At 38.4% G+C, this 25,453-nt stretch overlaps 1 protein-coding gene across 4 annotated transcripts in view; it reads left to right on the forward strand.

Annotated features, from left to right (window-relative positions):
- The window catches only part of LOC119140750 (ubiquilin-1-like), a 35,652-nt gene extending 11,445 nt beyond the window's left edge, over positions 1 to 24,207 (forward strand). Inside the window, exons 1-11 of one of the 4 annotated variants that reach the window (XM_037372314.1) lie at positions 3,031 to 3,182; positions 4,202 to 4,304; positions 6,866 to 6,981; positions 8,144 to 8,406; positions 9,219 to 9,377; positions 10,349 to 10,589; positions 11,126 to 11,268; positions 12,291 to 12,374; positions 16,568 to 16,683; positions 17,024 to 17,192; positions 19,626 to 21,109. In XM_037372314.1, coding sequence (XP_037228211.1) covers positions 3,131 to 3,182; positions 4,202 to 4,304; positions 6,866 to 6,981; positions 8,144 to 8,406; positions 9,219 to 9,377; positions 10,349 to 10,589; positions 11,126 to 11,268; positions 12,291 to 12,374; positions 16,568 to 16,683; positions 17,024 to 17,192; positions 19,626 to 19,781 — 1,602 coding nt within the window. In that variant the 5' untranslated portion in view covers positions 3,031 to 3,130 and the 3' untranslated portion in view covers positions 19,782 to 21,109. Of the gene's footprint in view, positions 1 to 3,030; positions 3,183 to 4,201; positions 4,305 to 6,865; positions 6,982 to 8,143; positions 8,407 to 9,218; positions 9,378 to 10,348; positions 10,590 to 11,125; positions 11,269 to 12,290; positions 12,375 to 16,567; positions 16,684 to 17,023; positions 17,193 to 19,625; positions 21,110 to 23,326 lie in introns of those variants that run through there. The other 3 variants (XM_037372313.1, XM_037372310.1, XM_037372311.1) reach the window with 3 other exon arrangements.
- The last annotated feature ends 1,246 nt before the right edge of the window (positions 24,208 to 25,453 follow it).

The following is a 25,453-nucleotide window of genomic DNA, read 5'->3' on the forward strand; positions in this document are numbered from 1 at the left end:
TGAACATTAGGTGCTAGGTATGGAGAAACATTACTTTTCTAGAATTTCAAACCCTTTTTAATGTTTCAATAAAACTGAACATGTTTGTGATATTGTAATGGCTACTACTATTGCAATGAAGTCAAGCTTGAATTTTTGAACAGTAAAACAAATTGGCTAAAAGCATTGTAGTATCTACATGTTAATAAAAAGGGAAGAGTTAGTGCAGTAGGAGAATTAGATGGAAATGTTCATCATTCCCAGCCAGCTGCAAGACTTTGAAATTGACCTGCTTCTTGTTTCCTTAAGTGCCAAGCCATTATAAAGCATTATATCTAATTTACTGGTAGTGTTATCTAGTTCAGTTGTACAAATTGAAGATTTAACTACTCCAAAGATTCTTTTCTCACAACTGCCTTAATGTGTATGAATTTGCATTGTTGTCTCCTTTCCCTTCATTTGCTGTCAATTGCATAAGTTTAATTTGGACACTGAGATGATGCGTACAGGTTTGACACTTAAAGTTCCATTTAGGGTAAAGAAAATTGAGCTAGTTGTCTTCACTGCTCACATCTAACAGTTTCCAGAGTCTATGCCGTTTTCATTGCCATGGCACTGGAGCACCTCATTCCCTGAACTCTTTGTTACCAGTAAAAATGGTGGAGTCCTATAAAAGCTACACAGATAAGACCTGGGGGAATAAGAATATAATTGGTAGTCATTACTCTTGTCCTTATGCTGTTTGAATTTAAATAAAGATTTGGGGTGTGTTCCCCCCCCCCCCCATTTGCTACAGGGGAATGATCTTGCATTTTAGTTAAGGTTAACAGTGAGAGATGAAGAATAATGAAGAGGAATCTTTGCCCACAGAGGATGATAAAAAGTCTTCTCTTCCATCCTCCCCAACTTTATTTTGCAATACAACCACTAGTGATTTGTGTCAAACTTCAGCATAGGGCTAATATTTTTCCAGTATTGGCAGAGATTGGATGATGCTGAAGACTGAATTGTATTCTTTTTTTGGTATTTTCTTTTTTCAGAAGCATCATATTAGATACTGACAATTTAAAACAAAAAAACCCCACACTTGTATTGAAAATGGTTTTCAGAATTCTTTTGGACAGATACATAAATGATTCTCTAACCTCCGCCTCAGCAAAAAGTGTGCTGTAGATGTGTGTTCTGGTTTCAGCTGGGATGGAGTTAATTTTCTTCTTAGTAGCTGGTGCAGTGCTGTGTTTTGGATTTGGTGTGAGAACAATGTTGATAGCACACTGATGGTTTTAGTTGTTGCTGGGTAATGTTTATACTAAGTCAAGGACTTCTCAGTTTCTCAGGCCTTGCCAGCAAGATGGCTAGAGGGGTACAAGAAATTGGGAGGGAATACAAGTTAGAACAGCTGACCTGAACTAGCCAAAGAGGTATTCTGTACCATGAGACATCATGCTGAATATATAAACTGGGAGGGGGGGATTGGCCTGGGCAGGAGGATTGCTGCTAGGGGACTGGCTGGGCATTGGTCAGTGGGTGGTGAGCAGTTGTATTGTGCATCACTTGTTTTTTCTTTTCCCTTTGGGTTTTATGCCTCTCTCCTTCTCCCTTCTTTTTGTTACAATTATTATTATTTACTTTATTTCAATTAGTAAATTGTTCTTATCTCAACCCACAAGTTTTACCTTTTTTCCCTGATTCTCCTCCCCATCCCTCTGAGGGGGGGGGAGGGGGAGGGGGGGAGGGAGCGAGTGGCTGCATGGTACTTGGTTGCCGGCTGAGGTTAAACCGTGAGAAATGGCTTCCTAAAATGGTTGCAAGTCTAAATGTTACTAGTATAAAGGTTGACTTAAAAGATGTTTCTCTGGGAACTGGAACCAACTCTGTGTGAGCAGACTTCTAACTGACCAAATATTACCTTTACCCAGGCACAAAGTTTTGTTACCTCTGTTGTGTCTCAGGCTCGTGTTTTTTTTTTCCTGTGTTATTTCTTTCTATACTATAAACCTTTTTGGTTAGGGACTCGCTTTCAGAGTATAATATAGTGACTGACTCATAATCTTGCAATTACTTACTATTAAATAATTAATAATTGGGGTTCCTCTATGAAAGTTCACGAAGATGTTTGGAATAGGATTTTTTAAAAAATTAAGTTGATCATGCTACTTGAAAAATGTTAAATACTGTGAACTTCTGGAGGGATTCCCAACTGCCTGAGATCCTTTCAGAAATGTTTAGTCTACTGACTAGTCATGTTGAATAAATTGATTCAGTTTTCTTATATTAGCCTTTTTACATTTTGTGAGCTAATTGTTTCTTCTGTGAGAGTACTTTTTTGACTGAGATTCATTATTTTATAGAAGTCAGTCAAAGCATAATGTGCTGGTTATTGGTTAAGAAGGAAGGAAGAAATAAAATTGCTTTTCCAGGTTCAGTTGTTCTAATGAAGGTTTGATTTCACAGTCAACTGAAATGCCATGGGCTGGAAGGACATTTCATGTAGCTGTTGTGAGTTGGATGAGAGAGCAGAGCCACCTAAGAAATAATTTTTGACTGTATGGAAAGGATTGTTCATTTTGACATGTGAAAGGTAGCAGTAATATGTCCAAGAAGAAAGGATTCTGCTCCTTTCAGTGCCTGCACAAATGTGGACTGAATTAACATGTGTTGTTGTATCCTCAGCATGTCAGCAACAGATGGTTTCAATGGCATGTGTACTACTACATATTTATTGCATCATGGGTATGTGCCTGGCTGAAATGAAGGTGTAGTCTTTAAGCAGATGCCAATTTTTTTTTATTGCCAGCTATATACTTAGTGATCTAGATATGAAACATTTTAATTGTACAGAAAAAGAATTACTTGATTTCCTATCTTCCTTTGGATAAAAAGAAAGTTGAGATAACTTAGTGAAGTGTTTCTAGGTTGTATAAAGTGAAACATATTGTGCAAGTGGATTAATATAATAAATATGAGCAAAATAGTTCTTCCTGAAATTATAAAAAACCTAATAGTTCAGTATTCAATTACATAACTATATAATATTAAACTTTTGTTTAGTTCAAGGAAGAAATCTCTAAGCGTTTCAAGTCCCACGCTGATCAGCTTGTTTTGATATTTGCTGGAAAAATTTTAAAAGATCAAGATACTTTGATTCAGCATGGGATTCACGATGGACTTACTGTTCACCTGGTCATCAAAACACAAAACAGGTAACCTGACTGATGAGCAGTTGTCTCATCTCTTAAGTAGTAAAAACCTTCTTAATTCCTAGTGTGTTAGCTTTCTGTTGGGCAAACCTAGGTTTGACTAAAATGTATTCAAAAGCAGTACAAATACCCCTGCTATTGAACAAGAGAAGCAACCCAAATTCTGTAAGATTGTGTCTCTGGATATCATACGTATGCCTTTTGAAAGTTAATGTTATCCTCTAAAATGAGCCATTACTGTTAAATCACTTGAATCTGCTCCTTAGTTACAGTAGGTGCAGAATAAATCTGAAGATAATCTGAACAGTCCCTGATCTGTTTCACTGCGTGGTAGCACCCATGCTTATGCCCCTGCAGTAAACAGGTGTGGCGAGCATATGAATTGTGCAAGCAGCCTTTAGTGCTTGTGCTAGTTTATGATGGCGTTAACTTTGTGTAACTAAATTGTTACCATACTCTTACAGTCTTAAAGAACATTGAAATTCTGAAATTAGTCTTGTGATGAAATAAGACTTTAACTTAATTTTATGTTCAGTGGGGTGTCCTACTAAAAGTGTGGTATGGAATAAATCCTGTATTACAGATCTTGATAGCCTTCTCTTCTTTAAGCCCCAGCATGGAATTAGTAATATTTGAGGGGGTAGGAGTACATCAGGATCCCTAAAGCAACGTAAGGACTGAAAAAACAATTCATTGACAGGCATTCCAGGAATAGGATGAAAAGGTGGTAATGGTTACAGCAATGCCCATCAGTTTTCTTAATGTTAGAAACTATTGTTCTGAAGAAGTGATGAGATTATAGATGTCTGAGAATCGCAGGTTGGTTGAGGTTGGAAGGGACCTCTGGAGGTCATCTGGTCCAACACCCCTGCTCAAGCAGGGCCGCCTAGAGCCAGTTACCGAGGACTATGTCCAGATGGATTGTGAATATCTCCAAGGAGGGAGACTCCACAAGCTCCCTGGGCAACCTGTTCCAGTGCTCAGTCACCCTCACGGTAAAAAAAATCTTTCCTTATGATCAGACAAGAACCTCCTGTGTTTCACTGTGTGCCAGTTACCTCTGATCCTGTCACTGGGCACCACTGACAAGAGCCTGGCTCCGTCATCTTTGCGCCCTCCCTTCAGGTATTTATATACATTAATAATATCCCTGCCCTTAGCCTTCTCTTCTCTAGGCTAACCAGTTTCAGCATTCTCAGTCTTTCCTCATATGAGAGATGCTCCAGTCCTTTCATCATCTTTGTGGCCCTTCATTTGACTCTCTTCGGTATGTCCACATCTTGCATGTACTGGGTAGCCTGGAACTGGACACAGGACTCCAGGTGTGGCCTCAACAGTGCTGAGTAGAGGGGAAGGATCACCTCCCTTGATCTGCTGGCAACATTCTTCTTAATGCAGCCCAGTATACCATTCACCTTTGCTGTGAGGGCACGTTGCTAGCTCATGTTCAACTTGGTGTCCACCGGGACCCCCAGGGCCTTTTCTGCCAAGGTGCTTTCCAACTGGGTGGCACCCATCATATATTAGTGCATGGGATCATTCCTACTCAGGTGTAGGACTTTTCACCACTTCCTCTTGTTGAAATGCACGAGGTTCCTGTCATCCCATTTCTGCAGCCTATTGAGGTCCCTCTGGATGGCAGCATGGTTGTCTGGCCAGACTCCTCCCAGTTCTGAGACATCAGCAATCTCGCTGAGGGGTATACTCTACCCCATCATCCAGATACGGCCCCCCAGGGTCCTCAATCCGGCCCCCAGTATTTACAGGCGCACACACACACACACCCCTGCTGGGGGTTGGGGGGGGAAACCAAGCAGCTGCAGATGACTTCCTGTTACTACATCCGCATGCCGGCCCCCTCTTTAAAAAGTTTGAGGACCCCTGATCCAGATCATTAATGAAGTTAAACAGGACTGGACCCAGTATTGACCCCTGGGGTACTCTGCTAGTTCCTGACTTTCAACTAGACTTTGTGCCACTAGTCATCCCCCTCTGTATCTGGCCATTCAGCCAGTTTTCATTTTGCTCCAGTCCCTACTTCATCAGCTTCTCTAGGAGGATCTTATGGGAGACAGCGTCAAAGGCCTTCCTGAAGTCCAGGTAGAAATTATCTGCTGTTCTCCCCTCATCTACAGGGCAAGTCATTTGATCACAAAAGTTTATCAAGTTGGTCAAGCATGACTTCCCCTTGGTGAATCCATGCTGCCTTCCCAATGGCTTTCATGTCCTTCCTGTGCCTGGAAATAGTTTCCAGGATTAGCTGCTGTGTTACCTTCTTAGGAAAGAAGGTGAGGCTGGATGGTCTGTAGTTCCCTGGGTTTTCCTCCTTGCCCTTCTTGAAGATAGGAGTGACATTTGCTTTTCTCCAGTCCTTGGACACTTCTTCCAGTCACTATGATGAATCAAAGATTATTAAGAGTGGCCTCATGATGGTATCTGCTGGTTCCCTCAGCCCTCCTGGGTGCATTCTATCCAGGCCTATGGACTTATGTATGTACAGTTTGCTTAAGTATTCCCTGATCTGATCCTTTTCTACAAAGGGTATGTCTTCCTTGCTCCAGACTTTTCCCCTGGTCTCAGGGGCCTAGTATTCCTGAAAAAGTCTTGCTAGTAAAGACTGAGGCAAAGAAGGCATTCAGTATTTCAGCCTTTTTGGTTTCCTGTGTACCCAGGTCCCCTGTCTCATTAAGCAGCAGTCCCACATTTTCCCCGAGTTGTCTTTTTGTCTCCTATTTACTTATAGAAGCCCTTCTTATTATCTTTGACATCCTTGGCCAAATTCAATTCAATTTGGGCTTTGTCTTTCCTAACTCTGTATAAGAAAGAGAGACTCGGACAATGTCTTTGTATTCCTCCCAGTTTACCTGTCCTTGTTTCCACTTTCTGTATACTTTCTGTTTGAGTTTGGTCAGGAAGATATCTAGAGATAATAGTTTAATTTTTATTTATTTTTAGAAATAATAAAAATGTAAATTAAGATTCTGAAGTATGATACTGTTCCTGTATTAAATATCATTATTACATTACATTAAATGCCATACCTTGTGCACTGGGTCTGGCTTGTAGGGGGTTTTACTTTCTTCATAGCAGTGTGTATGGTGCAGTGTTTTGGATTTTTCACCTAACAGTGTTGATAACACACAGATGTTTTAACTATTGTTGGATGAACAGTGCTCGCACAGTATCAAGGCCTTCCTCCTCTCTTTCTTGCTTTGTGCCCATTTCCCCCCCCCCCCTCCCCCCCCAAGAAGGCTAGGGTTGGGAAGGGGACACAGCTGGGACAATTGAAACAAGCTGACCAAAGATATTGCATACCATATCATGTCATGCTAATCAATAAAACTGGGGGGGGGGGGATGACACGGGGATGGACGACAACACATGACACTTTTCCAAAGTAGCTGGTGTCACTTGGAGACTGACTGGACATTGGTCTGCTGGTGGGAGGTGGTAGGCAATTGCCTTTGTGTCACTTGTTTGGTTTGGTTGTTTGTTTTTTTCCTTACCTATTAAACTGTCTTTATCTCAACCCATGAGTTTTTCTTACCTTTGCCCTTCTAGTTCTCTCTCCCATCCTGCCTGGGGTGGGGGGAAAAGACATTGTAACTGGGTGGGCTTTTAACTGGCTGGGGTCAACTTGCCACACCTTGTTCAACTTGTATATTTTTTTAACTTGCTTTTTATAGATTACAAGATCATCCAGGTCAACAAACACACACCACTGGCAGTATTGCTACCACATCAATATCAAGCAATAATACCTCAACACCAACTTCAACAAACAGTAACTCTTTTGGCTTGGGTAAGAATATTTGTGAGGTAATATGGTGGGTATCTTGGTTTCAGGTAAGCATCCCTGGAGCTTTATTCTAATGTAAATGGGACTAAAAAAAAATAATTACTGATTACAGAAATCAGTGGTATTGGTTATAATTTTCTGATCAGTAAGTTATCAGAGGTAAGTTATTTCCTTAATTTTTATGTACAGAACTTCAGGCTTGTGCTGTTTCATCTTCAATAGTAAGGTGCCACTGATCTCATATTCTGGCACTACAGGTAATTAAACTTCCAGTCTCCTCCTCTTCCTTAACAGTGCATTTGAACTGGCCTGAAGAGAGTATTGAAGTTGGACCCATAGCATTATGACTTGGAACGGAAGTAACAAAGTTACTCTTATTCTACAAACCAGTATTTCTCAGGTTCTGAGTCTGATTGCATTATCAGTCCTCTCTTTCAGAAATAGACACAGAAGTCTATTGATTTAAAAATATTCTCTTTCCATAGTTACTGGGGTTTTTTATTCATGCTCTTTAATTATTTGCTTGCTTTTTAAAAAAAAAAAAAAAACAAAAAAAAACCTGGAAAAACTATATTAAGCAATTGCTTTTTTAAGTTGTAAACAGTTCTCCAGACTGACTAGTACCTTCTAAAAATGTGAAACTTTTGTGTCTTCTGAACTCTGCAAAGGAGGGGAATGTAAAGCATTATTAGTTCTTGTATCAGCAAAAAGAAGAGCTCTCTTCTTTGTTTAGAAATGAGGGTATGCAACATGTTAAGAGATTCCTCATGGCAGTGGTTTGTCTGCCTTGTAATTTATAGACAGACCACTGCCACAAATGTATTGGAAAGTGTTGGGAATTAACCTGCGGCCCCAAAATTCAAACATCCCTTGTACCTCAGCTATAGTAAAGTAGACGAAAAGCTGTTAGAATTGTAACAAGTTATATTTCAGAATGCAGTTTGAATTTCTAGGTGTCTTGTTATGTAAAGCAAACTCTTAGTGGATGACTCAATAGCCTTGCAAAGACAGAATTTCCATTGAGTTTCATTATTTTGAAGTGTGGGTTATGTTTATGTATGTTGTACTTAAAAAGAACCTGGATGTGTTCAGAAATATACTAGAAGCTGAAAGTTTAATTTTTTTTTTTTTCTTCTTCTTCTTCTTTTTTTTTTTCTTCTTAAAGGTGACCTTGGTAGTTTGGCAGGCCTGGGTAGCCTGGGCTTAAATGCATCAAACTTTTCAGAGTTACAAAGTCAGATGCAACGACAACTTATGTCCAACCCAGAAATGATGGTTCAGATAATGGAAAATCCATTTGTTCAGAGCATGCTTTCAAACCCTGACCTGATGAGGCAGTTAATTATGGCTAACCCTCAAATGCAGCAACTGATACAGAGAAATCCAGAAATCAGTCACATGCTGAATAATCCAGATATAATGAGACAGGTATGTAGACAGATCTCTAAGTTTGTGACCTTTGATTATATTGTAACTGAACAAAAGAGCAAGAATTGGATATGCTTAGATGAGTGCCAAAATATTGTTGAGGAATTTAGGCTTGTTAGACAATCTGTAAAAGGTCACTATAGGAAACTGATTTTTTTTTTTATTTCTAGCTGCTGGGGTCTGAAATAAGCTAATTTATTTTAAAAATGCAGTACAGTTTTGAAAGATGCTGAAGACTGTATAATCATATCTTCCAAATTTAGAGTTGGATGCCACTTGGAATCTTCTGTTTAGTCAACAGTGAGTTTACTATAAAGCAATAATTCTCAAAAATACTGCTTATTTCTAGTTTATGTAACTGTGGGTACTTTTGCTTCTAAAGTTATGTGTTATGTAAGGTATGCCTTATGTGGTAGAAGGCATCAAGAAACAAATGGAGGCTTTAGAAAATTAACACGATCTTAAAAAATAAATATCTTATAAACTGAATGCTGTACTGTAGAAATAGTAGTAATATATTGTGTTGAGAAGAGAAAAGAAAGAACAGGATGGTACATTCAAGGGTTTTTTTCTTCTGTTTAGTTAAAGCTTTCTGACTCAGCCAGCATACTGACAGTTGTGGCAGAATGTTGGCTAAATATCAAATTCTATTGACTCCCCTCCCACTAGGCTGACATCTTGACTTGGCTTTAATCCTAACTTCAAATGGAGTTAGACATTATTAACTGAGATACTGTTAAATGCTGATGCTTTCACTTTAGAATGGAATTTTTTTTTTCTAATAATACAAATTAAATGTTCTACTTCATTAGACACTGGAACTTGCTAGAAACCCTGCAATGATGCAGGAAATGATGCGAAACCAAGACCGAGCCTTGAGCAACCTTGAAAGTATACCAGGTGGCTACAATGCTTTGCGACGTATGTACACAGATATTCAGGAGCCAATGTTGAATGCAGCACAGGAACAGGTGAGAAATGGTTGTAGGGGCCACTGAAAGTAAATGTTCTTTGGTTGGTTGGTTTTTTGTTTGATTTTGGTGGGGTTTGAATTTTTTGCATATGTGTACTTGACAAAACTTAATTTCTTGAAGTCAGTGTGGCTTGTTCCTATGCTCTTTTAAATTTGAAGGAATAAAGATTGTTTTGTGAGTTTGATAAGCTATGTTAATGTTATTTTTTTGTTATATTGTGGCAATTGAGGCATGGATTTTGCAAGGATGGTGAAGCAAAGACCTTTATTGTTAGTTAGTTACAGCTTTTATAAGTTTATACTCTGCACATGTGCTTTATTATTGGTCAAACTCTACTGTCCACACGCCCAGCCGTTGTTCACTATAGGCTACTCTCTGCTGTTCATGCTGTTTCCTTATCTTCTAGAGGTGAGATCACATTCCTCTTTTGTCTCTGTTTCATCCAGGTTTCTTCTCATACTCCCTCAAAGTTATTTACTACTTTGCTGCAGGATCACAGCTGCACATTATCAATGTCAAACAACCCACTGTCTCCATACTCTATATTATATATATTCTAAATTGATGTATAATTCTTGGATTTATAAAATTCCTGAGGTCCAGGAAAATTTAGTGTGTTTAGTAACTTGGAACCTAAGGTGGGAAGAAAAAAGGCTTTGAAATTTTTCTAAGTTGGAAACCACTATGCGCGATATCTTACTGTGCTCAAAGTGCTAGTGTAGTAGCAAACGCTGTGTTTAAAATGAGGGGTGATTATCTCCAAGAACAACAAAATAAGTTAATATCTCTTTCAATGTTGGTATTTTTTCAGAATATTAACAATGGCTTATTTTAAGACAGGGATCATAATTGATTAAGAGCCATCAACATTTATCTTCATGTATAATTTTGGAAATGTACTTGCCATTTGTAGCAGACTTAAAAATAGTTGACTAACAGATGATATGTGTTTGTTTCTCCTTCTGTAGTTTGGAGGTAACCCATTTGCCTCCTTAGTAAGCAATGCATCATCAGGAGGGGACAGTCATCCATCTCGTACAGAAAATAGAGATCCTCTACCAAATCCCTGGGCTCCTCAGTCCAGCTCTCAGAGTTCCACAAGTACCAGCACCAGTGATGAGAGCAGTGGCAGTAGTGATGTTGGAAATAGCACCTCTGCTAGTATGGGACAGAGCTCAACTATACCAAATTTGGGATCTGGACTAGGAGGTGTGGCTTTTATTGCAATTGTATATATTTGCAAATATTCAGGAGTTTGCTGAAATGATTCTCTTATTAGAAAGAGATATTTTGATTCAAAGTTTGTATTGCTGTTTATTTCCATTGATATTAGTCAAATGTTCCAAGTCGTCCATAGAAGAACAAACATGAAACGTAAACCAAGAGTACTAACAATACTTGTGTACTGCCTTAAAATAACAGAAGTAGGGAATCTGTAGGTGAATGATGACGATACTTTTTTTTCTGTCTGGAGACAAACAGGAAAACAGCTAATGTAGATACTTAGTGGGACTGCTTATTGGATATGACCTCTGGCTTAACTTGTTTCTAGGGCAGATGCATCTGTGTGAGCAGAACCACGCTGAGATATATTTAAGGGGCTAAAGCTCGTTAAAAAACCCCAAAACCCAACAACACCCTCCCCCAAACCACACATTTGTATCCCAGTTCTAGGCAGTCTAATTACTTTAGTAACAATCTTGACTATAATCAAAGTGACCTTGTGACCTTTTACTTTTTTAAAGTTGGTATGTTCAACACACCAGGAATGCAGAGCTTGTTACAGCAGATAACGGAAAATCCACAACTTATGCAAAATATGTTGTCTGCACCATATATGAGAAGCATGATGCAGTCATTGAGCCAGAATCCTGATCTTGCAGTACAGGTAAATGCTTTTGGTGTAGCAATGTGTTGTGTGCACTGAAGTGAAAAAAGGAGTTGAATTTATGATACAGTTATATTTACAATACAGAGTAATTGTGTTTGTCTGTTGTGAATAGTCCAGTTTTTAAAGTATGTTAATGCCTGACTTATTGAAATTATTACCATAGTTACCTTTAGCAATCTGTTGCAGTAAGTTTCAATTTCTAGTTGGACATCATGTCAGGCATTCTCTTGTAACAACTTGTAAGTTTGTGTATGTTTCATATAGCCCTATAATTTTGTGGCCTAGCATAAGAACCAAATAAATAAATGCTTTGATTATAAATTAAGGTAGATGTGCTAGTAAATAAATACCCACCCTAGCTTGGGAGGACAGAAGTGGTAGGGAAGGAGTTGATGCCATATCTAGCTGTTATTCTGGCTTTCATTTTTCATCTGTGATCCTTGCTCACAATAAAAGTGCTGATACTTAATGCCGTTTTATAAATGGTATTGTAGAAGTGCTTTCCAATTTTACTTACAGCAATAATATCCAAAGTCAAATCTTGAACTGAGATAATAAGTGTTTAATATACAAAGATAATATTAACTGGAAAATATCCCAGGCTTTTTGCAGATGATGTTTACAGGGAAACCATCACACCTGTAGTGGAGGTTGACCAGAAAAGGCTTTTCATGTTGCATAAATGAGGTTGCTTTGGTGAGGATCTGGCAAGGATAAACTTCAAAAGTTTAACACACACCCCCAAAACCCACAACAAAAAATACACCCAAAAATACCAAACAAAAAAAACCCCAACTCCGCACCACCAATTATTTCAGTCAGTTTTCAGGCTGGTGGTTTGTTGTTTCAGAACAAGTTTTGGCCGAAGGAGAAGTGGGAGATAATAGTCTATGATAACCTCAGAGAAATTATCTTGTTATTTGATTCATATATGGTAAATAGTTGTCTTAAAATCCACTCTAGTATTTTCTTTTTGATCTACTGCTTAATCTATGATGATAAATGTTTTTGTTCCATAGATGATGTTGAATAATCCTTTATTTGCTGGAAATCCTCAACTTCAAGAGCAAATGAGACAACAGCTTCCTACTTTCCTTCAACAAGTAAGATGAGATACTAAGTGTTGTTAATAAACGTCCGTCATTCAGCAAGCAATTTTTGCAATAAACTGGTGCCTTTCCTTGATTCGCAATAAACTGGTGCCTTAAAGCTAGACTCTGTTATGTGTATTCTCATTAGCTTTAGACACTGAGTTGCATTATCCCTTGATTTATCTCCTCATCCCTTTCAAAAATTAAATCTGGCTTTTAGTGGATTTTTTTTGTCTGTGACTAGCACGACTGCTTTGATTTGCTGTTGTGTCTTTGCTTAGAAGAAATGACTTGTTCTTACTGTGCAACAGCCAGAGAACACCTATTTCCTACATGATTTCTTTTTACAAATTAAAGAAAGATTATTACTTATCCCACTACTAACATAAGCTTTTACGGTACTTTTCTTGTACCTCCTCCACCCTGCCCTGGTTGTTCGGGGTAAAGAAATCTTAGACATGCCTTAAAAGAGGCAAGTCATAAGCTAATTCAAAAGTAGTGGAGTGGGTTCTGAAGATATTTAACTGTAAACATTGCCTTACCACCAGCTTTCCCTCTTACACCGCTGTGGTTGTAACCCCGGTATTTGCTTTATCTTAACCATCACAGTGTATACTGGGACTGTGTCCTTTAAATAGGACTAAGAAAAATTTTTAGGAATTTAAAAATTTAATCCAGTGCATGAGTTCCATCATTAGGCACTCCTTAAAAATCAAAGTAAATATGTGTGTTTCCAGGATCTCATTGCAAGTAGACAGTGTTATGAGTAAATAAATAACAAGATGGATTCTATGCCATTGAAAATTGCCAAATGCTCTAATCTACCTAGATCCCTCTGCAAGGCCTCTTGTCCCTCAAGAGAGTCACCAGCACCTCCCACCTCAGTATCATTGGCAAACTTGCTAATGGTGCATTCAACTCCTGCATCCAGATCACTGATAAAAATATTGAACAGAACTGGCCCTAGAATTGAGCCCTGAGGAACATTGCTGGTGACGGGTCACCAGCCAGATGTAGCCCCATTCACTACAACACTTTGAGCCCTGCCCTTCAGCCAATTCTTCACCCAGTGCATCATGTACCTGCTCATCTCACAGTTGGACAACTTGTCCAGAAGGATGCTGTGAGGGACAATATCAAAAGCCTTCCTAAAATCCAGAAAAACTACATCCACTGCCTTCACTTCATCCACTAAGGTGACCATATCATAGAAGGATATCCAATTAGTTAGACACACTTTCCCTTTGTGAACCCATGTTGACTGTGCCTGATAATTGCATTGTCCTTTAAATGCCTTTCAGTAGTACTCAGTATGATATTCTCCATAATCTTTCCATGAAGTGAGCTTAGACTAACAGGTCTCTAGTTTCCTGGGTGTTCCCTCATGCCCTTCTTGCAAATTGGAGTAATGTTGGCTAGCTTCCAGTCAGCAGGGACCTCCCCAGGCTCCCCAGACCTTTGGTAGATGATCGAGAGGGGTCCTGCCATAACATCTGCTAGCTCCTTTGGTACTCTGGGATGAATCCCATCAGGCCCCGTGGAGTTGTGAACATTCAGCTAATACAACTAGTCCCTTACAATTTCAGTGTCCACAAATAGAAAGTCACTGTTGCCATGGTCGTGGTCCTCCGACTCGGAGGACCACTGGGCAGCCCAAGGTCTGTCATTTTAATATTAAAGGCTGATGCAAAATAAGCATTGACTGCCTCTGCTTTTTCTTAATCCCTATTAGTCAGGTGACCATCTTCAACAAGTATCGGTCCAATGTTTTCTTTAGACCAACTCTTTCTATTAACATACTTAAAAAAGCCCTTGTTAGGTATCTGACACAACGCTGGCCAGTTTCAACTCTACTTGAGCTTTGGCCTTTTGTTTCTTCTCCCTGCGTATATGAACCATGCCTCTGTTATCTTCCTGCGGAGCCTGACCTTGCTTCCAGATATCATACAATTTCTTTTTTTCTCTTTTGCTCCATGAAGAGTTTCCTGTTCAGCCAAGCTGGTCTTCTGCCCAGCTTGCTTGACTTATGACACAGTGGCATTGTCTCTGCCTGTGCTTTTAAAAGGTGGTTCTTAAAGACTGACCAGCACTCATGGGCTCCCTCAAAAACAGATCCCCTGGGTACTCTACTAAGTAGCTCCCTGAATATCTTAAAGTTTGCTCTCCTGAAGACTAGGGTAGCAACTCTGCTGTCCTTTTTTCTCATTACAGTGAAAATTTTAAATTCAGCCATTTTGTGATCACTGTGGTCAAGACAGCCACCTACCATCACACCTCCCACGAGTCCTTCTCTATTCACAAACAACAAGTCTAGGAGGGCATCTTTCCTAGTTGGCTCACTGAATACTTATGATAAGAAGTTATCTTCCACAAACTTGAAGAATTTCCCAGACTTGCTTATCACAGCAGTATGGTATTCCCAAGTTGATGTCTGGGAAGTTGAAATCTCCCATAAGGACAAGGGCTTCTGTTCCTGAAATTTCTCCTAATTGCCTATAGCATAACTCATCAGTACTATCATCCTGGCTGAGTGATCGGTAGTGGACACCTGCTGCTATGACATCAGCTTTGTTTTCCATCCCCCTAATCTTTACCCAGGTGCTCTTAATGCTTTTGTATCTCTTTCCATTAATATCACCTTGGGGTTTATCTGTATAGCTAGATTTCTGCTGTCTTCCCCATGTTAGGTCAGATGATCGACAACATTAACAGATTAAGTAAACTGGAGAAATACCTGGATGTTCTCAGAATGTTGGCAGTATCACAGCCCATACTTCCTCGTTCATCTGTTGCCATTATATTATGGGATTGGGTGATGGAAACTATGGAATGTTCCTCAGTATAATGGAAAGCACTTGCAATAAATGGCCAGTTGCTCAGTACAACTAGGAAAAACACATCTGTGAGCTACTCTTTCTACTCTTTTTTATATAAGTTTTACCCAGAATTGCTGCTACTTTACAGCTGGAATTAAAAACATTAATAGAGATCCAAGTCATCTAAGTGTTCAGATGATCGTGGGGGTCAGTTTTCTGTAAAAACAACTCTAAATATCAGACAGTAAAACATGGCTTAAAGGCTATTTTTTTAAACAAAGTAACTACAGTAGCTTACTTCAGTGAATCTGGTATGCTTTTCTCCTTTAAAGATTTGGATTCATTTCACCAGCTATACATCGTTACTCTCTTCTGACTTCTATCATGAAGGTACAAATCCAAGAGACCAATGGAAAGTATTTAAAAACTTGCTGTGCTCAGGTCTCATTACACACCCACGTTTCAGGACAGAATCAATACTTGATCTTTGTGCCCTGTTCTGCTCTTCTGTTTTGTACTAGAGGAAGCTTAACCTTAATTTGTGCAGTTCTTTGAATCAAAAAATGTTTTTGCAGCAGAAGGAATTTGGTCTAATTACCAAGTGAAGGCTGCTGAGATTAATCAGCCTGTCTGCTATTTGAAGCAGGTCTGGCTACCAAGACTTATAACTGAAACAAAGAACTTGTCACTTACATGTGGCATCTATAAGCAGAGGTGAGCATAAGCCATTAGTTTTGGTTTTGTATCTTAAAATAGCCTGGTTTTTAGACACTTAATTTCACAAATCAAAAGTATGCCTTTTTATCTGTGGGTGCAAAAGCCAGTTTTTGGTTGAATTTGCAGTAGAATGAGGGTCCTCAAATATATGTTTGCTAGTATGTTTTGCAGACTATTTATGTGTCTGTAGGTGTTGATTGTACTACAGATATGAACACATGCACAAATTATCGTGATCAAATCGCTGTAGTCTGAATTTAGCTAGAAAAAGGTGTTTTATAACTTTCTGTATTAGATATCCACTAGTTAGGTTTCACTGTATTCAGACCTGTTGCTTACCAGGAGTGTGATATAGGAGACTAATTTAGAATTATGTTGAACTAATATACTCCTGTGGCTTTGGAAGATGATAAAGTCTATTAGAAGAAATAATAAAAAATAATTTTCCTTATGTTCTTCTTATTTGAAAGGAGTCTAGAGAGCTTATTGATCACTTCCTGTGAAAGTTTTCTCAAAAAAAATTATCTGAAGGAATTAATGTAAACATTCAAATATACAGTTGAGAAACAGCAAGTTCTGAAAGGATATCAGATTCTATAAAACATCTAGTGATAAAGACCAACTTTGAATGTCTGTATATTATTCAATTATGAGTTTCTCTCCTGTTTTTAGATGCAGAATCCTGACACGTTATCAGCTATGTCAAACCCTAGAGCAATGCAGGCTTTGCTACAGATTCAGCAGGGCTTGCAGACACTAGCAACAGAAGCACCAGGACTTATACCAGGGTAAGAATTGGTCATACAAATTTATACAAAACTTTTCTATTGTGTTGGGGGTTTTTCAGCTTTTTGTTTTCAGCATGTAGTGGTTTATCTGTTTTTTACAGACTATGCCTCTTGCATTTTTTTAGCTTCACTAAACTTGTTTTAGAATCTGTCACACTTTTGTCTGCAACATACTTCTAAGTAATGATGGCTATGGTCTGTGTTTTGGTGCTTTACTTAAGTTATCATCCATTTTTTATTTGACAGAATTTTTACTTAGTAATTACATATAATGGGAAGAGACATTACAATTAAGCCATTTTCTATGTTAGCGATGTATTACCCTTTGTCATTTGTGCAGATTCAGTCCTGGTTTAGGTGGATTGGGAAGCACTGGAGCTCCTATAGGGTCCGTTGTACCTAGTTCTGTTCCCAGTGAAAATACAAGTCTAACATCAGGGGCTGCTGAACCTGATCACCAGCAGTTTGTCCAACAAATGTTGCAGGTGCTTGCTGGTGCAAATGCTCAGGTAAAGTAGATAACTATTCTAGTGTGTGGGGGGTGTTTGTTGGTTTTGGGTGGTTGTTTTGTTGTTGTGGGGTGGTTGGGTTTTTTTGGTTCTTTTTGGTTTGTTTCTTTTTTTTAATATCTAGCTCCCCCCCCGTGTAAACCAATAGGATGCTTCTGGTCAAAGGAGAGCAGAGGAAGTTTAAAAGTGATGTTCTAAATGTGCAAATAAATGCTGGAAAAACATCACGTTTGAGTAAAAGTGTCCTCTGAATGGTTGATTGCTGTACACCTATCTTTGTACTCTTGAGTTTCTGAAATGCCCGGAAAGAAGCAGATTAAAGTGTTAAAGGGAAAACTGGTTCCCTGGCAAGTGAAATGTGGGCTCAGACAAGAACTTAAGTGTACTGAACATCATTATCTCTGTACCTTGTATCTGTGTTGCTGGTTGTTGCTCTGTAGCTGTGACAGCTCAGGTCATTTGGGGCCTGAATTTGTAGCATCCTTCCCTGATATCCTGCAGGTCCAGACTGCACAGTGTACATTGTGTTAACATACCAATTGTGATTCAGGCTTTCTGGATAGCTCCAGAAGTCAAGCAAAGGTGGCAGCTTTGTAGGTAAATGTAGGGTGGTGAGCAAGACCGGCTTTAAAGGGGACACACCCGTAACAGTGAAGAGGTATCTCAAAAGCGCTGTGTGAAACAGCACCATTACAGTGTGGTACATATCCAGTGGTAATGGTAGGCTGCTGGTAAAAGGGACAGTCCTGCTCTTACCTCCTCTGCTGCCACAGAATAAAGCAGTTCAGCTTGCTGATCTGACAGAAAAATGTTATTTTATGTAACCATGAGAAAGTGGTGGTAGGCATAGCTATAGGAAGCCATGTTCCCATAGATATTTTTATGCTACCAATTCAGTATTCTGTTTGGTTTTGCTTGGGGGAAGAAGGAATGCTTAAATTTCAGCCAGTATATTTGCATTTTATTGGTTTGGAAGTATATACAGTTTTTAAATACTGGTAGGAATTTCTTAATGGATGAAACTTTAAGTAGAACAAAAGGAAAATTAGCAGTAGCTGCCAAAATCTTGTGCTGATATGTAAACTGTCTTACTCATTTAAAAAAAGTGGCTTTTCAGTATTACTCTGACCCCATATACCTAAAGCATATTATTTTCCTATAATTGTTCTGTTTCAAAAATGACTCTTGAGTTGAAGATCACAGGATCATTTAGGTTGGAAAAGACCTTTGAGATCATCAAGTCCAACCATTAACCCAGGACTGCCAAGTCCACCACTAAACCATGTCCCTAAGCACTGCATCTACGCATTTTTTTAAACACTTCCAGGGATGGTGATTCTAGCACCTCCCTGGGCAGCCTGTTCCAATGCTTGACCACCCTTTCAGTGAAGAAATTTTTCCTAATATCCAATCTAAACCTCCCATGGCATAACTTGAGGCCTTTTCCTCTTGCCTTGTCACTTGTTATCTGGGAGAAGAGACCTACCCCCACCTGCCTACAACCTCCTTTCAGGTAGTTGTAGAGAGCAATAAGGTCCCCCTGAGTCTATTCCTCTCCAGGCTAAACACCCCCAGTTCCCTCAGCCGTTCCTCATAAGAATTGTTTTCTGGACACTTCACCAGCTTTGTTGCCCTTCTCTGGACATGCTCCAGCACCTCAATGTCTTTTTTGTAGTGAGGGGCCCAAAAGTGAACACAGTATTCGAGGTGCAGCCTCACCAGTGCTGAGTACAAAGGGATAATCGCTTCTCTTGTCCTGCTGACCACACTGTTTTGGATACAAGCCAGGATGCTGTTGGCCTTTTTGGCCACCTGGGCACACTGCTGTCTCATGTTCAGCTGGCTTGTCAACCAGCACTCCCAGGTCCTTTTCCACCAGGCAGCTTTCCAGCCACTCTTGCCCAAGCCTATAGCGTTGCATGAGGTTGTTGTGACCCAAGTGCAGGACCTACAATATGCATCGTACAACTGAGATTGAGAGTTTTGCCAAAAACAAATACTTGGAGCATTAAATAGGTAGCTTATGTCAAGGGGAAAAAAGTCTACCGTATTTGCTGTTGCTAACAGTGAAATTCTCAAAATCCTGCTGTCCCACATTACTAGATTAGACTCTTTCATTAAAAAAAAGTCTGTATGCACGTCTTTAAGAAACTGTTCTTGGGACACATTTATCAGATTTAACTGTTCCTTTTTTATCAAACAAGCAGCCACTCTTGTAGTTCAAAAATGTCACATAAGTGAAGATACTCTTAAAATTGTTTGATCAGTAATTCAGTTGTGAATGAAATTTGTCATAGTCTAGTTTGGGGAACTTTAAAAAGATGCATTCAAAAATTAGTAAAGACAAGAAGTGGTTCATAACCAACTATGTTTAAAACCTGTACTTTGCCAAATGTGTATTATGCTTTCATAGCTTGAGATTTTTCTTCTTAGCAGTTACAAAATCCAGAAGTTAGATTTCAGCAACAACTGGAGCAGCTGAGTGCAATGGGCTTTTTGAACCATGAAGCAAACTTACAAGCTTTAATAGCAACAGGAGGAGATATCAGTGCAGCTATTGAAAGGCTGCTTGGTGCTCAGCCTTCATAGCAGTGTTTCTTTAACTTGAAAAAATGTAATTTATTTTTGATAACAGCTCTTAAATCTTTAAAATAGTTGCTTTATTTCATTCTGATTCTTGGGATTGTCTTGTTATAACTAAAATCAGTCATGCATTTTAAGGTCAAGTGCAGTATTTTCTTCAAATGGGGAATTGATGCTTTTTTTGCTCTGTTGCATGCATCACTCTTGTTCATTCTTTCTTTTTTTTTTTTTTTTTAAACAATATCAGCTTTCAGAGTTGGTTGAGCAGGCTTTATCTGACTTCCAACTGTCCAATTTATCTACTACTAAACCATTAGCCTTCAGTAGTAATTTATGTAGAATATAAATTAAAAAGGAAACAACTGAAGGTGGTAATTTGTGGGTGCCAGTGCTGCTTATGGTAATTTCAGCATGTATTTTTTTGCTAGCAAAATGCTGTAAGATTTATACTGCTTGAGTAATCTACTATTTTTGCTTTTATTTGTATGATATATAAACACAATATATACAATGGAGACAGCTCATTTCTAGAAATTTAATTTCATTCTATTGCAATGTATATAAGTAACCAAAAATGGTCAGGGGGAAAAAAAGTAGTAAGACATAGTTTTTAGTGTAGAATCTTCCAGCAACTTTGATAAACATCTCAGAAAAATTGCTTAGGCAAGGTAATTTAAAATATACTAGAATTGCTGTACTAGTTATATCTTCACATCTAGCCATAAAGAAACTTGCACTGTAACATTGTCTCGTTACAGTTAATCTGTAACAGTGTTGCAAATTACCTTTGTGCAAATTAAAGGAGTGCTGCATTGTGCTCTGAAACTGCTTTGAAGGCATTTTGGCTTGTTCCATTGAGGTTCTAACATGCATTATGATTTGTAATTGGAAACATTACATTCAGCCATTATCATGTGATATTCTAATTACTTTTAATCACCATGTAAAAAAATACTGTATATGTCTTGAGTTTTTATTGGTAATTACCTCTTGTGCGCAGATAATAAATTAATTAAAAAGTATTTAAGCATTTTGTTTCAGTGTGTTTGCAATTGGTGCCTATCCAGGATTTGAGATGACTGACCTTTCAGTGTTAGCTCTGGGACTATTTACAGACTTTGGGCTAAGATTAACAAACAATACTTGGAGTATAAAGTGGAAGACAGAGGGAGGGTTATATAATACTGAGGAATATTTAGATAAAGTGAAAGTAGTGAAATAAAGAATTTTGCTGTGTGTTACTGAATAGCATTTACTTTTTATTGGTCTTTGGTGTCAGTGTAATTGTGAACATTCTGATTTAATTCCTGTATGCATTAAACACTTCATCTGAACAATCTTTTTTTTTTTTTTTGGTACAAATATAAAGCCAGTTTGCTCTATAAAAAACATTGCTTGCAAATGGTTTAAACTTACTGGCCTTGACTCAAAATTGCTAATGAGTTAAATGAAACAATTTTATAACAGGATATAAAGGAGGATGTTGAGCACGCTTTCTTTTACATACAATGAAATTAATAAAACTAGGCAAAGCCAAGCATGCACATTTTACAGGGAGTAACTTGTATTCTTCTCTGAGAAGTTTTTGCTGTCCAGTAATCTTGTCTCGTACTTCAGCAGTAACTAAATAGATCAAATACTGCTGATGTATAGTATTGGGTAAAGTTCAAGAAAATGTCTTAGTTGGCAAGCCTCTCTGGATCAAAGTCTCATAGATACAGCAACATAGATTATTAAATAAATAAAAATAGAATCTCCTGGTGATTTGAGTTTTATATGATCAAAGCCTTTTAAAATACTTAAAGTTTGGGTACGAAATTATTATTACTCTTCTTTCCTAGCCAATGATAGTAAACCTGCAAGGGACTAGACCTTCATAAAGCCTTCTGTTTGGGTAGGTAGCTTTCACTTTCCCATCACAGCCTCATACTCAGTGCAGTGATAGCAGGTAGTTTCTGTAGAATAATCACTACTTTTTCACAATTACTCTTAGGATCATCGAAGTAACTAATTTGACTTGACCTTATAGTATGCATTATAGGGATTTTGCTTTAAAAAGGTGAGACCTCCAGTCATTCAGAAGGTATATCATTCTAAGAATACAATCCATAACTTGCAAAAAGGCCACTGTCGAATGGAAAGGGCAGAGCTGAAGTAGGGGAGGGGAGTGATTTTTGCCAAGCTTTACTAAGATGCCAAAGCACTGAATCTGAACTCCATGAACATTCTTTGACACAGGATCTAGTTCACTTATGTAAGTAAAATGGATATGTGATATTTGAAGTCAGATTCTATTAGAATGTAAGAAAAAGTAGAATTTAGCCTAAACTGTACAATGAACTGTTGAGCTAATTTTACTACTTGAGGTACTATTGTCAGCTATTAATAACAATTAGTAACTGAGTAGCGGTAAAACACTGAGATATCTTTAGTGTATGAGGAATTTTGGTTTTGTTTGATGAGACCTTAATTGTTAAAAGTGGCAGTAGGCAGAACGAGGTTTGTAGTAGGGGTAAAAATTTACTGGTTTTAATAATAAAAGATACATCACACTTGTTTGGTTTAATGGCATAGTAGAATCTTTGCACACACTCTCTCCACTGTCTCTCTGGCCTTTTAGGCACTTGCTTTTGAAAACATCCAATTCCTTTTGGGTATAAAGGTTTGAAATTTAATATTACTGTTTGGTAATATGTCATGCAGCTTCTTTCCTATCAATGTGTAATTTCCCGAATTATTTAGTTTTATTGTGTCTGAAAAAAAATTAAGCATAAATCTGCATTTAATAGTGGGTATATTAGAAAAGCTCTTTGCTTGTAAAGTTATACTGGGAAATATGAAGATTTCATTAAAAGCCAAGGTACCACAAGAGGGTGCCATTTCCTTAATTTTCATAGTGACTAAATTTGCATGGCAATGTTAAAAATAATCCATGTGCAACTGCATATGGGGATGTTTCTATTCAGGTCTGACTTGTAGAATCTTACAGAAACTATCTGCAGAGTTTTCATGAAGTTAAGCAAAAGAAGCATCTCTTCTGTAACAAGGACTTTGTAAAAAAAACCCCAACATTTTAGCAATTGAAAAGAGGATTTTAACCTAAAATTCTGTGAGTTATGTAGCTGACTGTTCAGAATTTTTTTATCACAAAAAGTTGAAATACATATTCGAAGTTGTTTGATCTTAGGTTTTAAAGCAGCTGCATGAAAACTTCTCCGTAAGTATATATTGGACTGGGTATAGGCTGAGATGGAAGAGTAAAGAAACATAGGAAAGGGAAGTAAAGGGGAAGGTCCAACTCTGAAAAGAATGAGAATGAGTTTGTGTTATGGGCTTTTTGAGTGTTTTTGTTTGTTTTAAAGAAGGAAATATCCATCAGTCCTGTACTAGCTGATTTGCTCTCCACTGCATTTCATCAATGGGTATGCTTTATATGTGAAAGATGCTAATTCAAAGCCAATATGATGCCCCTTTACACTAAGCTTTCCAGAGAGTCGTATTTTGTATATTGTCTCACTCCCTCCCACCCCCCACCCCTTTTTTTTTTCCAGCTTGGTCTCCAGTGCATATAACAAAAGTTCATAAAGTCTTAGCACCCAGGTGAAGTTGGCAAAGACAAATACAGAAGTTACAACTTTTCAAAATCTGTTAGTGAGCCAGCAGTAGTGTCAGGAACAGAACTTCATCATTCAAGCTCCTGCCTTTTATACTTGCAGAAAAAGAAATATATTGCTTTTTACAAAGCAGTAAAATATTTAATCACTGTGCCCCTCTCTGTGTTTGACAGAATGAAAATTAAAACTTAAGAATTTCAATTCCTGTGTGAACCTTGATGGGATTTTCAAAAGCAGGCTTGGCTCAGATACAAATGGCAATTTTAACTTCATAGGGAGAAGTGTTTAAACAATGGTGATAGTTTTTGAAAACTTCATCTTGCGTGTCCTTTACAGTCATGATAGAAATATTAAGAGTAATAAACCAGCTCCTAATATTGTAATTTATTTAAATGTTGTGAAAAATAAGTTGTTTTGATTAACCTGAAAAATGTCTTAATGAATGCTTATTTTCTTTAGACTGACTGGGGGGGGAAGTATGGAGTTTTGGGTTTTTTGACGGAGTTTTGGGTTTTTTGACAGAGTTTTGAAATCAAATTTATAATGCAGGTAAAGATGTGATTTGAAAGTGAAATCAAGATAGATTTTAGCAGGAGACGGGCTATCTTGGAGTTTCTATATTAGCCACCATTCTTTCACTCCAATTAAATTCTAATATAGCATAAGGAAGTGCCATGAGCACTTCCTTAATTCCTGAGAACAGAAGTAACTAAATATCTTTAGAAACTCTGATCCATCATCTATAGAATTTTTATATTGAACTGTCTAGAGAATGTCTGCTGTACAGTAGAGTTCTGTTATTAAAAGTATACTTTCAACACCTGTTGAGATTTAACTGTAATGTTAAATGTCGTGTTTGTTATGTCTGCTCTAACCCTGTGCAGTGGCAGTACTGCACTGTGCTCATTCAAGTTATACAAGGGATCGAATGTAGTTAAACTAATGGCCTGTGTGTATATTTATTTATTTTTACTGGCAAGGTTTCCTAAAATAAAGAAATAAAAGCATTAAAACTGTGGATGTGGTGTGTTACACCAAAAAGCAGATCTGGAATTAGTTGTCATCATAAATAAGTGACTGAAATGTCTGTAGTCAAATTAAAATTAGGTATAAACCTATTCAAGAATCATAACACATTTCTCATGTTTTGACTCACAAGGAAATGAGAACATGTCATAATTAGTGTTATCATCTATGTGAGCCAGTCAGCCTCAGCTACTTATCAGTAATTAAACCTTGTAATTAGGCACTGTTAATGTATACTTGATTTTTGCAAAATTTATGGAGATGGGCAGTGACCTTGGGCGGCAGACATGTTACAAGAAGCAATGGATCGTGTTCCAACATAATCTAAATTTCTCAGTAAATTAACCCCCACTCCACCAAGGTATGATCACCTGATGTGCACATGCAATGGCCATGGTGTGAAGCCAGACTAAGGAGAGCTTTGGGGGAGCAAGAGATGCAGAGCAAGCTGGGTCTATTGGGTTTATAGGGCAAGGTTTTGGTAGTAGCTGCAGGGGTGGCTTCTGAGAGAAGAGAACATGTTGGATAGAGCCAGTTTCAGCTGATTCCAAGATGGACCTGCTAGTGGCCAAAGCTGAGCCCATCAGTGAAGTTGGTGGTGCCTCTGTGATAACATTTAAGAAAGGGTTAAAAAAGGAGGAAAAAACCCCAAACCTGTGCAGCAGCTATAAGAGGGAGAAATGAGAGAAACCACTGCAGGACACCAAGGTCAGTGAAGAAGGGAGAGGAGGTGTTCCAGGTGCCAGAGCAGAGATTCCCCTGCTGCCAATGGTGAAGCAGGTTGTTGCCCTGCAACCCATGGAGGACTATGTTGAAGCAGATATCTACACTCCAGCCTGTGGCCAGAGCAGGTGGATGTGCCCTGAAGGAAGCTGTGACCCCATGGAGAGCCCATGCTGGAGCAGGTTTTTCTGTGATGGTGTGGGGGACCTACGCTGGAGCAGTCTGTTCCTGAAGGACTGCACCCTGTGGAAAAAAACCCATGCTGGAGCAGTTGAGCAGTTTGTGAAGAACTGCAGCCTGTGGGAAGAATCCATG

The sequence above is a fragment of the Falco rusticolus genome, chromosome W, assembly GCF_015220075.1.
Source record: "Falco rusticolus isolate bFalRus1 chromosome W, bFalRus1.pri, whole genome shotgun sequence".
NCBI lineage: Eukaryota > Metazoa > Chordata > Aves > Falconiformes > Falconidae > Falco > Falco rusticolus.